The sequence below is a fragment of the Labrus bergylta genome, chromosome 1 (assembly GCF_963930695.1).
Source record: "Labrus bergylta chromosome 1, fLabBer1.1, whole genome shotgun sequence".
Taxonomy (NCBI): domain Eukaryota; kingdom Metazoa; phylum Chordata; class Actinopteri; order Labriformes; family Labridae; genus Labrus; species Labrus bergylta.
In genome coordinates, this window is record NC_089195.1 from 33,708,159 (window position 1) to 33,721,910 (window position 13,752).

General features: G+C 43.2%; 1 protein-coding gene across 1 annotated transcript; it reads right to left on the reverse strand.

The window, feature by feature from the left end:
* Nucleotides 1–11,180: 11,180 nt before the first annotated feature.
* Nucleotides 11,181–12,666, reverse strand: LOC110004627 (lysozyme g-like). The gene is made up of 5 exons (XM_065959566.1): nt 12,513–12,666; nt 12,117–12,209; nt 11,733–11,953; nt 11,506–11,656; nt 11,181–11,420 (listed from the first exon to the last, which is right to left on the reverse strand). Exons 1-5 carry the CDS (start codon nt 12,514–12,516, stop codon nt 11,284–11,286), a joined length of 606 nt encoding a protein of 201 aa, XP_065815638.1. The 5' UTR covers nt 12,517–12,666; the 3' UTR covers nt 11,181–11,283.
* Nucleotides 12,667–13,752: the final 1,086 nt, after the last annotated feature.

The following is a 13,752-nucleotide window of genomic DNA, read 5'->3' on the forward strand; positions in this document are numbered from 1 at the left end:
CTCCCTCCCAGTTTTTACTTTTAAAGCCCTCGGTACCCAAATAAACCCCCAACACCTTCAACCCCTCCCTCCCCCACTCAAGTCCACCCGGCAGACTGGGCACTGCCTGGTCCCTCCACTCTCCCACCAATAAGGCACCACTTTTTTCCCAGTTCACCCGTGCAGCTGTTGCCCTTTCATACAGGGACAGGGTGTCCCGCAGACACCGAACGTCCCCCTGATTGGAGATGAAGATGTTTACATCATCAGCATAGGCAGAAATTGTAGGGGGACATTCAATGCTACAGGCCGCGGGCAAAGAAAGCCCGCTGAGCCGGTCCCTCAACCTGCACAGCAAGGGCTCAATAGCCAAGCTGTACAGCTGGCCGGAGATGGGACAACCTTGTCTGATCCCTCGCCGTACAGGGATTGGCCGACTCAACCCCGCCCCCATCTTCACCAAACACAGTGCATCCTGATACAACAAACCAACTAATGACACAAAACCATCCCCAAAACCAAAAGACCTCAGTGCAGAAAACAAATACGAGTGATCCACCCTGTCAAACGCCTTCTCTTGATCCAGAGACACAATGCCAACATTTAGATTATAGATTTTACACACATCAATGACATCTCTGATAAGAAAAACATTATCCATGATTGTCCGGTCTGGAACACAGTAACTCTGGTCTTTATGGACCACACTTCCCAGAACGTCCTTTAGTCTGTTCGATAAAGCTCTGGAGAGGATCTTGTAGTCCGCACAAAGCAAAGCAACCGGCCTCCAGTTTTTTAACAATGCCAGGTCACCTTTCTTGGGGAGCAAGGAAAGAACTGCTCTCTTACAAGAACCAGGAAGAGACCCGGTCCTGCAACACTCCATTAAAACACTATGCAGGTCAGACCCAAGAATATTCCAGAACCTCTTAAAAAAGTCTGTGGACAACCCATCTATTCCAGGTGCTCTTCCTGTTGCCATCTGAGTGACAGCAGCAGTGAGCTCCTCCAGAGACAGCTCCCCTTCCAGAAGAGACCTCTCCTCCACACTGAGCTGAGGGAGACCCTCCAGGAGCTCCCTGCGACACTCCTGGCTGCAACTCTCTGCTCCAAACAGATCCTTATAGAACTGCATGGCGTGACTGCTCATTTCCTTTGGATCAGCTGTTATTCGACCTCCTGGCAGTTTCAGACAAGTCAGCAGCTTTTTTTGAGCCACAGATCTCTCAAGATTGAAAAAGAAAGACGTTGGGGCATCCATGTCTTTGAGTTGAAGGAAACGACTCCGCACAAGAGCTCCCTTCACCCTCTCCTGCAGGAAAGAGCTCAACTCCATACGTTTCTCCTTCAGCAGGGTACCAGCGGTGGGATCCACACTCCCATTTAACCCCTCCTCAAGGTTCTTAATGTTGTCCTCAAGATTTTTAATGACTGTTTTTAATCTAGCAGAAGAGTGTGACGTGTACTGCTGACAAAAAACACGAATCTGAGCTTTACCAACCTCCCACCAAAGCTTCAAAGAATCAAACTCAACTTTTCTTAATTTCCACTGATCCCAAAAACACCCAAAGTTTTTACAGAAAACATTGTCCAGTAGAAGCTTGTTATTAAAATGCCAGAAGGACTTAGCCCTTTCACCTGGTGAAATAATCAGCTCCACACTAACAAAATGGTGATCAGTGAAGCCGACAGGCAGAATATTACAATGAATTAATCTGGGGTTGAGAGTTCTGGAGATGTAAACCCTGTCCAGTCTAGCTGCACACACCCTGTTACTGTTAACCCTGACCCATGTATACTGTCTGGATTGTGGATGTTTCACTCTAAATGTGTCCAACAAATCCAGGTGAGAGATGACAGTGTTTAAAGTCTGGGATGAATGTGGATGTGGCTCCTCTCCTATTCTATCCACGGTGAAATCAAGTGTGCAGTTAAAATCACCACCAAGAATGATCTGATCCTGATTATAGATCACTAACTCCTTTTGGAGGCGGGTATAGAAAGCTACCCTTTCAGCTCCATTATTTGGAGCATAAATATTAGTGAAGCAGAAAACAGTGTCCTCTATTTCTGCTCTTACAATTAAAAGCCTTCCCTTTACAATTTCAGCACAAGAGACGATCTTTACATTTGCAGATGCTCTAAACAAAATGGCTACTCCTGCACTAAAGTTGGTGCCATGGCTAAGGTAGTTAGAGCCCTCCCACCATAAACCCCAATCTGTCTCATCTGATGGTGTGGTATGAGTCTCTTGTAAAAACAAGATATCAATGTTTTTCTGAGTTGAGATCTCAGCGATAAGGCCCCTTTTCTGTCTGTCTCTCCCACCATTAATGTTAAGAGATCCTATCTTAAGACTCCTCATAGAAAGATCAGAGAGAAAAAACAGACAAGTAGACACAAACAGGGAACAGTAGAAGAAGAAAACACCTTGTGATGCATGATCATTTCTTTGTCTTCTTCACACTCTTACGTCCAGCTTTCCTCAGTGCGGTGATGTGCTTTTTAAGACGGAAACGTTTTTTTGCGTCCAGGAGGTCAAACCCAACCTGTCTTTTCAGTATGCTGACTGACTTTATGAACTTTTCAGTATCACTAAAGTAGTCACTTATTTTTACTGATTTGTTGTACGTTTCATCCATAAATTGATTGATTGACTCTAAAGAATAAAGACCAGAGCCACTATTTGGCAAATCAGCAATGGATGCATTGTCTGACTCATAATCTTCATCCATGTCCTCTCCTTCACATGATGCCTGGCTACAACACACTGTCTTACCTTCCTTCAATGAAACATCTACAACTGCAGAACTTGTGGAATCTTCAGTTTTATCATTATCTACAGTCTGTGATTTTTCTGTAGCCTGAGAGCTGGTCGAAGCCACTTCTACCTCAGCCACGGCCTCAGCACAAGGCGCAGGCGCGGACGCGGCCTCCGCCCCGGGCACGGACGCGGACGCGGCCTCCGCCCCGGGCACGGACGCGGCCTCCGCCCCGGGCACGGACGCGGCCTCCGCCCCGGGCACGGACGCGGCCTCCGCCCCGGGCACGGACGCGGACGCGGCCCCGGGCACGGACGCGGACGCGGCCTCCGCCCCAGGCGCGGGCACGAACGCGACCCCCGTCCCAGGCACGGACGCGGCCTCCGCCCCAGGCACGGGCGCGGACGCGGACGCGGACGCGGCCTCCGCCACACGCGCCACACTAACAGAGCCGCCCGCGTCAGCGGCGGCACTAGCCGCCTCCTGCTGTCTGTGCGGACACGCAAAACGTTTGTGTCCCACATCACCACACTCAAAACACTTCAGTTGTCCCGAGCTCGCATACACCATATAAGAAGCGTCACCGTGTTTCACTCTAAAGGAAACCTCCAGAGTCTGTGTGGGCGAATCCAAAAACATGAACACCTGACGCCGCAAAGATTGAACATGTTTCAGTTTGGGATCTTTACACCCTAGACTCACAGTTTTGAAACCACTCGCAAACTTCCCAAACCTGCGGAGTTCGTTCTCTAACAAGTCGTTAGAAATAAACGGCGGAACACCGGATACGGTGATCCGCGTAGAGGGAACCGACAACGGGGAAACCTGCACAAACAAATCCCTAATGAACACACCACTCTCAATCAGCTGATACACAAGAGGCTCACTCTTCAGAAAAACAACCACAGCCTTGTTCATTCGGGATGCATACAAGAGTTTATCATGGCCTACCTGTTCACCTGCAGCTAACAGAACCTCCTCCACGGTGACAGTACCGTTCGGAGGGACTATCCGAACTCCCTGTCGGAGAGTCGGAGGTGGCGTCTCAGCAGACGCCATTCCTCCCTCCAACCCCTCCAACGATCTGTCTTACACAGCCAACAACACTCAATACAAATATGAAAACAATCTGACCTGATCGTGCACTTTGAAAACAGTAGAAAGGATAGCAAACAATTCAATCTCCGCGCCACTCGCAACACCACCACCGTCACTCACACTCACACTCACACTCACCGGAAACCGGAAACGGAAACGGAGAGGAGGGGAGAGGAGAGGAGAGGAGAGGAGAGGAGAGAGAGAGGAGAGCGAGAGAGAGAGAGAGAGGAGAGAGAGGGAGGAGAGAGAGAGAGAGAGAGAGAGAGAGAGAGAGAGAGAGAGGAGAGAGAGAGAGGAGAGAGAGAGGAGAGGAGAGAGAGAGAGGAGAGAGAGGAGAGAGAGAGAGGAGAGAGAGAGGAGAGAGAGGAGAGGAGAGAGAGAGAGGAGAGAGAGGAGAGAGAGAGAGAGAGGAGAGAGAGAGGAGAGAGAGAGGAGAGGAGAGAGAGAGAGGAGAGAGAGAGAGGAGAGGAGAGAGAGAGAGGAGAGGGTCCAACTTTCAAGTAAACGCAGAAACAAAAAGGAGGTCTATTGTATTGTATTGAACTTCCACTCAAACAGTTTAAAAAAATGGTATTACAAATACAAGTATTATCTTTAACGTTAACTGTAAACAACATTATGGAAACATTTGGTGTGTCATAGCTACCAACATATCTGATCAAATTCAGGGAAAAAGCATAGTTGTTTTTAACCCATGTTACTGTAAATAAAGTGTTGAAGGTGGACAAACATCAGAAGACTAGGACTCCTGAAGCCCAAAGTCTGAATACCAGTCAAGAGACGCACACAGGAATACATTTTCAAACTTTGTATGTATCTGTTTTTATTCACAATTTACCATTAGCTCTGTTGTACTACAAAAAAGGTTCAAGATTTTCTTAATCAATTTACTGTTGAGCTTTTTATTGATCAGACAACATAGGACACTTTACTGTAATAACTGTACTATGAAACACTGAAGTTCTGTGTGAGAGATGTAACACTGCTGACATTGGACAACAGCATCAAATCCTGAGCCAATTAGATGCAGTCTGCAGCCAACAGGCATCTACCCCCTTTCCCCAGGTGCACTAATCACCTGATTGAAACCAATCAAGCAGTCAGTCATTCCTAAAACAGTCAAGAAGAACTTCTGAAAGAAAAACACTGTGCTTTCAACCCTGGACACAAAGCTGGACTTAACTGAACTGGAGCTGCTGTGCTGCAGTTTCATTATGACTTCCTGATATTATCCCATCTCCCCATCCCATTTTTCATTTTAAGGCTTTATATGTGATTTTTCACACTTAAATGTAATATAAATCAAGTATATCCTCTGAAAATAACCCTGAGTCATGACTGTCTACAATGGGTGTAACACCCGAGTCCCACTGTCTGTGATGTTTTCAGAGTTTTCAGAGTCCTATCTTCACTTTGTTTACATCGCCAGGACGGCCGGCTGACTCCTCCCCTCGTGTATAAAAGTTGTTTAATTGAGGGACTAGAGAAAAGAAGAATAACATACTGTACTCACTGCTTAACTGTGTTTCTAGATCACGCTCATTTCAGGTAAATTTACATGCAGTGTGAAGATACGAGCATAATAAAGATCGCTAGCATTAGCATGCTAACACAACAATGCAGCGCGAGTTGTTTTGGTTTCATGCTGGTGCTCAAGGGCGACATCTGCTGGATCAAAAAATCGCATATAAAGCCTTTAAGGAGATTTTGTTTGTTCTGCTTCTAGCCTTTCTTACACAATAAATAAGTTAAATCATAATTTGTTTTTCAGGCTGCTGTGCTCTTTTGTGTTGTTCTAATGTCAGTGTTTGGATAGGCTTATTAGTGCATGTGCCTTCTATAAGCTTCCAGGTACAGTGGGGGTCCCCAGTCTGTGAGAAATTCTGTTTATTTGATGGATTGCCCCTTGAGATGAACCATCTCGTTTTCGAGGGGGTCCAACACAAAAACAAAAACACAACATTACAGTGTGATACAGACAAGTCAAGCACAAAATACACACATAAACATAATGGCTCTCAAACACGCATCCGCCCACGTATCCCTCCCACAAAGCCACAGCACCCACACAAAGTCATCAGAGGTAGATGCACATAGTGACATATGCAATCAAGATATTAGAGGGGTAAGAAGACATTACCATTAGAAGCAGCAACATGGTTTTGTGAGAAAAGGTAGCAGTGATTTCTTAAAAATGTGTAGTGAATTTATTGTTCTGATGTTTATAGGTAGATTGTTCCAGTCAGAGGGAGCTTTGTAGTTGAATGCTCGTTTGCCGATTTCTTTATTGGTTTTGGGAACAAGAAAAAAAGGCTGCTGAGTATGTCTTAAAGAATATGAGGAATTGTGTGGTGTTAAATGTTGTTTTAAATAAGATGGAAAATTTAAGCGGATACATTTGAAACTACATTGGAGCCAATGGTAATGTCTTCTTGCATTCAGGGGTAACCAGTTCAAAGTTTCATACATGGAGCAGTGATGACTTTGGTAGGGACACCTCAAAACAAATCTGCAGAAGCTATTGTAAATAACATTAAGAGGTTGAAGATGTGTTTCAAATGTATTCTGATAAACAGTGTCACCATAATCCAGTATTGGTAATAACAATTGCATAACAATTATTTTCCTCATCTGTAAAGTAAAGCAATTTATAGAGCGATAGAGAATACCTAGGTTGCGACTTAATTTGTTTGTAATGGATTCAATATGTTGTTTAAAAGACAGAGCGGGATCAATCCAGAGACCCAGGTATTTAAAAGAGGAGACACGTTAAAGGGATGATCCATCATTAAAAGAAATGGTCAGATCTGGAGTTTCTCCAAGGCCTTGTCTAGTACCGAGCAACATACAACATGATTTATTTTTGTTTAGTGATAGTTTATTGTTTGTAAACCAGTTTTGAACAAGGGCGAACTCACTTTGTAATGATGTTTCAATTGAGGATGTATTAGCATTGGCTGTATAGATTACGGTGTCGTCAGCAGATAAGTATATTTGACACTCTGATCAAATTTTGGGAAGATCGTTAATGAAGATGGAGAAAAGAAGTGGTCCCAGTGATGAGCCTTGTGGCACACCCTTCTCGACAGTCAGGTAATTTGATAAGTTTCCGTTAAAGCTAACACACTGGCGTCTGCTATGAAGGTAGGAGTTGAACCAAAGTAGAGTATTTCGAGTTACACCAATAGAATTAAGTTTGTCCAGAAGTAAATAGTGGTCAACAATGTCGAAGGCCTTGGTTAGGTCGTGAAAGATTGCACCAGAGAGTTTGTCGTTTTCAGAGGCAGAAAAAACATTGTTTGTAAATTTTAAAAGAGCTGTAGATGTTGAGAAGTTAGGTCTGAAGCCAGACTGGCATGGAGACAAAATGTTAAAGATGTTAACATAGTGGGATGGTTGATTGAAAATGAGTTTCTCAAAGATTTTAGCTAGAGAATTTATAATTGATATTGGGTGGTAATTGTTAGTGTCGCGAGGGTTGCCTCCCTTATGAAGTGGAGTGACTATGGCACATTTCCAAGTGGAAGGGAGAGTACAAGTTGCTGTAGAAAGGTTAAATAGATCGCAAAGTAGGTACATCAAGATATGAGCAGCTAACTTAATAAATTTAGTCTCAATGCCATCTGGTCCAGTTCCACAGTCATCCTTTAGTTCATTAATTGCATGTTGTACTTCAACAGGTAATATTTTTTGTAAAGAGAAACTGCTTCTACAAGTAGAACTATTGAGGGAGTCATATGCCACAGGTGAGTCAAATACAGGAGAGTTGCCTATGGAGGCAAAGTGCTGATTAAAAATATTTGCAGCAACGGATGGTTCTTGAATAATATTGTTATTGTATTGAATCTGGGTAGTGGTGTTTTTGTTTGACTTATTGAGAATTTTATTCATGCTTTTCCAGAACTGTTTCAGATTGTGCATATTTTCTGAGAGATTTTTTTTGTAGAAGTCTGATTTAGCATTACGTGTTTTTGTCTTGCATAAGTTTCTTAAGGATCTGAAGTCTGGTAGGCTCGTTGATCAGCTGGGTTAAATTTATACTGTTCAGCAAGTTTTTATCGTGTGATGAAGAACGGTCTAGCCAGTTGCTGTTGAAGTCGCCTAGGATAATCATTTCACACGGATGTTCAAATGAAGTAAGGGTAGATACTATGCATTTGGTTGACTCGGTTTATTTTCATGAAATTTTAACTTAACAAAAAGACATTCAAAGAATGAACGGGATACTTTAGGAGTGGCAGGTTCAGACACAAAATGAGAAGAAACATATATAGCCACACCTCCTCCTCTTGTGCCCCTGTCAGCTCTATATAACATATAATTATCAAGTTCAACTTCATTGTCACAAATTTTGCTGTGCAGCCATGTTTCTGAAAAGGTAAGAACATCAGGTTTGTGCTGGGCGAACCAGACTCTAATTAAGTCAATTTTTGGAAGAAGGCTCCTGATATTCAAGTGTATAATTTTTATGCCTTTAGCTTTATCAATTATATATCAGATTGAAAGTGATAATGGGGTGGAGTGGGTTTAGGAAGGGGCTGGGAGAGAGGGCAGGAGAGACACACGGACACACACAGGACACATACACAAGACGAGAAACAGTACGAAATAAAGCAAATAAAATAAAACAAAAACAAAAACAAAAAAGCTGCATTTTGGAACAAAACTAGCAGCTCAGTCTGCATAGCTCTTAGAGACAGGATACAGAAACAAACAAGAGGTCCGAAAATGAGAGAGTGATAAATTAGGGGGGCCTAAACTAAGGCATCAAGAAAACAAAGAGACTGCATCCGGCTACAAAACGTTCCAGAAATAACTTTGGATGCATTCATTATTTTATGTTATGTTCATTTTACTTATAAGTCTTCGTAACTATGGTGGTTTGACAGTTGCACATACATTTTCTTTAACTCATCGTTTATCTTCTCTGAGCCCGGCTACGTTACGTTTTGCGACAGCTGCAACTCAGTTGAGTTTGCGACACTGTTTACGGCAAACAAACTAGTCATGCTTTTGACAGCAAGACTTGGTAAGCAAGTATCAACTTGTTGACAACTTTAAAAGTTGTTTCACAAACAGAACACAAATACAGGCATTAAAGTAATAGGAAACCGAATCAGTCAGCATATCGTTCAGGCCAGATGAATAATGTACTGAGAGTATAGAAGATCAGGAGAGAGCAAAAGGCGTCTGTCAGAGAGAAGTGTTCAGGTTAGCATTCATGCTATGGGGAGTTAGCCTCGCCGAAGAAAGCCTCAGCCTCTTCGGGGGAGCGGAAAAGTTTTGTCTTACCATCATGGAACACTTTCAGCGAGCAGGGGAAAATCATGGAGTATTTGAAGTCCAGGTCCCACAGCCTTTTCTTAATCGTATCAAACTGTCTACGTTTCTGGACAAGTGCAGCACTGAAGTCCGGGTAGATGTGCACTCGAGTTCCATTGTACACAAGCTCTCTCTTTTCCCTGGAGAGCTTCATGATCTTCAGCTTGTCCTGGAAATGGAAAAGTTTGACCAGGATCGGCCTTGGCCCGGCTCTGGAGTTTTGTTGTTGGATGAAGGACGAGGAGCGATGACAGCGCTCGATGACAGGAGGAGTGGGGAAATTAGCTTCTAGAGAAGCTGCGGTATCAGGCGATTCATGAAGCCGAGGATATCCCAACCCTCTGACTTTTCAAGGGTAGAGATGAAACGTAGGTTGGAAGCACGACTTCGGTTCTCAGCATCTTCATACCGTTCTTTCAGGTAACAGTTTTCCTTTTCAAGTATTTTGACACGTTGGATCAAGTCCTGGACATCATCCTCGTTAGAGCCAACTCTGTGCTCAGGTTCCGTGACTTGCTCTCCGAGTGTGGATACAGAGCTTTCTATTTTGTTAAGGCTGACTTTAATAGTTTCACGTTTTAAATCCATGTGTGATATCATTTTGAGCTTAATTTGCTGCATCCCTTCCCAGATAGTTTGAGAGGAGACAGGTTCTTGAGCCATTGTGAGGCCTGCCTCCATTACCTCTCACAGTGAGTAGATTGTTTGTCTTGTGAGTTTGGTGAAAAAAGTTGCTCCTGATCAGGTTTCAGAGATATCACAAGTTGCTGTGATTGTTGTCAAGACATTTAAGTTGCAAATATGTCTCAGAAGGACCTCAGTAGAGAAATGTTTGAGCCAGCAGACTGCAGCTTGTTAGAGACACTCACACCACGACAGCCATCTTTATTTCAGCCTCCTGTTCTCTCATTACATTTTGTGTATGACCTCTTAAAGCCTCGACCGTTATACTTTGGTGATCTCAGGCTGAAACATTTAAGAACCCCTGGTATAGCTGATATGTCTGTAGAAGGCAGCTGATTTACAAGAAACACACCTCAGTGGATCTGCCTTGTACATTTTTTTTCTGCAGAGTTTCCATCTTCCTGTAGCAGGCTGTAAACACAAGTCCCCGCCTTTATAGGGCATGTATACTGGTAGCTGTTGGTTTCTTTATTATTCCATATGTAAATGAACTCCTTAGCTTATCTGTAGCTGTAGAGAGCGGTGTAGGGCCCATCCTGCTGTCCATCCATCATGTCAGCTACACGCATACACATGTTGACATGTTGGAGTTTTAGAAACACCAGACGCACCCCATATATGATGTTCAAAACAGCATAAGCTACTTCCCCACTCTCCCTCTCTCCTGCATCTCATCTAGGTCTATATTCATAGGGATGTATACGTTTCTATTTTGAATATATCTCAACTTTATTAACTATTATTATTATTACAAAGACTTGAGACTTGACTTGGAATGAGAGACTTGTGCCCATCTCTGTACTTGTCTTATTAACACTTGAAAAAAATATCCCTGCTAAAACCATAGACTGTAAATATGAATGTTTGAGTGATGTCACCTATCTGTTCCTGCAGGGGGCTCATCAGCAGCAGCAGCCATGTTGGAAATCCTGTCTCAACTTAACTTTCAGTCAACCTAACGACAGGCTGAGAGCTGGAGCTGAGGCGGGTTTTAAGCTTCTTGACAAACCGTTACACCGTGCCCACCTGTCAATCATGTCAGCTACACGCCTAACTATAGATAACACATATTCATAGAATCAAAACAGAGACATTTTTGAAAAGTCATCCCCTGTTCAGTGTGTGCACGAGGAAGATAACTAATCAGACCTATTTGTTTTTTGTACCAGGCTGTAAATGTTGTATGTGACTTCCTGTGTTCTTGCAGCCAGCCTCTAGTGGACACTCGAGGAACTGCAGGATTTTACACTTCAGTATTGGCTTCATTTTTCAACACCGAAAGTTGCCACTTGGCTAAAACCCATCAAGCACAAAAAACAGAGATATTTGTGGTTTTGTTTTTTGTATCGTGTTTATTTACCTCAGGATTTCATAAAACAACTTTTTAGACTTTTACTTAATGACTTGCAGGAAATGTTGTCAGAGTGGGCTTCAACAGTTAAAAGCCACCATGGTTCCTGTACCACTGGGCTCTGGCAACAACATCATTGGAGTAGTCTCTACCGGTTGTGTGGTCATCGACGTTTTCATAAGAATGGACGTTTCCATCGCCCATGTTGTAGGCTGCAATCCCACCTGGAGAATTAAACACACATAAGATCAAACCATTTGTGTGAAGGGGGTTGTGTTTGTGTCAACTTAGTGGGTGAGTGAAACAAACCTTTCAGCTTCTGCTCCGGGCTCCAATCAGGAAATTTTGTACTGATCCGTCCGATGAAATGAACCAAGATGCCCGTGGCTTGTCTGAGGTGTTCCTCGCTGTCCCAAGCGCCCTCTGGAGTGTGGTTACCTCCGTTTGGATTCACATCCACCTACATATGTTTGAAGGAAAGCTGGTTAATCACGCTAAGCTAAAATCATGTGAGTAAAAAAAGTATTTACAAGCACCTGCATCAGTCCCCAGCCGTTGTACGCTTGTCGGCTCTCGTCATAGTCCCCCCAGCCTCCAGTGTTCTTTATTGCGTTTCCAGCCCGAGACTCTCTGGAGATGATGGCAGCAATCAGAGCTGGAGGAATTCCCTTCTGAGCCCCCACTCTGTTGATTTTAGACTTGAACTCTTCCATTCTGCCTGCATCAGTCTGGGCCATGGTGTGTGATGCTGCCACACCTTTAGAGAAAAAAAAAAATCACAGAAAAAAAACGCTAGTAGACTCGGAGTGACCAAATCTGATATTGACCGTTTTCACAAACTGGATTTCTTTTGATTTCAGGCTCATGGTGAGAAGCTCAGTGGTCCAGGTTTGTTTAAAGTCTGACAAATGTCCCATCACCTTTTTTTGTTGTCCAGCACATGGAAAAACCAGAATGATTAGCCGTTTTCTGTGATGCACCGGTAGTTTGAACGCTCATGATGTCTCCGTAACCTGCAAATGATATGTTTATTATAAGATCAGTTTTGAACAGAATCAGAAACAGAATCACTTAATTTAATCCCTGGGGGAAGAAGATGGGATGTTTCAGTCGCTCTGATAAACAATACAGCTAGAGAGTATATACAGGGAAAATAATATAATTATGAATAAAATGAGAACAAGAAATAAAGACATTGGTTAAACAAAGCACAGAGAAATTAGGAAATTAAGTTCAACTAAAAGAAAAACAGACTGTTGAGGAAATTCTTAAAACTTGACTTCCCTCAAGAAAAATTCCATCAGACGAGCACTCACCCATCTTTGATGTTTCCTCTTCTGGTGGTCTCCTCACAGCTGAGATGTCAAACAACACAATGTCCCTCTGTGCACTCTCCGGTTGTATTTATAACTCAGTGCTTTCACTTTCCTCATGACCTTACTCCCTTCCTCGTGCTGTCTGGTGTTTCTCTCTCTCGCCTGCAGGAGGTGCTGTGAGCTGATGTGTCAGAAGAGAAAGAGGAGAGAATCAGGTGACGGCAGCTGGTTTACAAGAATCAGACTGAGCTACACACACAAAGGTTTAATTACAGTCTGAGTTAGATAAATCTGGTTGTATCCAGTTTTTTACTCACCTTTACCCATACATGGTGAGTGTTTGTTGTTGAGGTCATTCATCAGTCAACCCCCCCCTCCCGTACACACAGTAGCCTGTAAACTGAACTTTAACATGTTCGTGGGGCACTGGTGCTCGATGGTTAGTGTGTGCGCCCCATGTGTCGAGGCTGTGGTCCTTCGGGGCAGGTGGCCCGGGTTCAGGTCCAACCTGTGGCTCCTTTCTTGCGTCTCATTCCTCACTCTTTCTCACCCTGTTTTCCAACTATATCCACTGAACTCTCTGTCTGATAAAGGCAGAAAATTCAAAAAAAATAAATCTTTAGAAAAATAAAAATATACATATATTTATGTACCATGTAATATAATTCTGGAAAACAATCTTGTACAACTTAACGGATGTCTTGTTTCTATTTTTTATTTTTTATTTTTAGATTATGTGAAATGCTCGATAAAAAGAAATGTAAAAAAAAAAAAAAAAAAAAAAGAGGAAGTTTTGACAACCGGAATGCGAGGAACATTGCGAATTATCCAAGCGGCTACCTCCGGTCTTGAAAAATTAAAGCCAATGCAGAAGAGCAAAATCCTGCAGTTCATCGAGTGTCCACTAGAGGCTGGCTGCAGGAACACAGGAAGTCGCAAACTGGTTAAAAAAACAGTTTTTACAGCATAAATAAACATGTTTACAGCCTGGTACAAAAAAAATCAAATAGGTCTGATAGTTATTGTCATCACTGGTAAACACTGTGCAGGGGGTGAATTTAAAAACCCCTGGTATAGCTGATATGTCAGTAGAAGGCAGCTGATTTACAAGAAACACACCTCAGTTGATCTGCCTAGTACATTTTTTTTCTGCAGAGTTTCCATCTTCCTGTAGCAGGAAGTAAACACAAGTCCCCGCCTTTATAGGGCATGTATACTGGTTGCTGTTGGTTTCTTTATT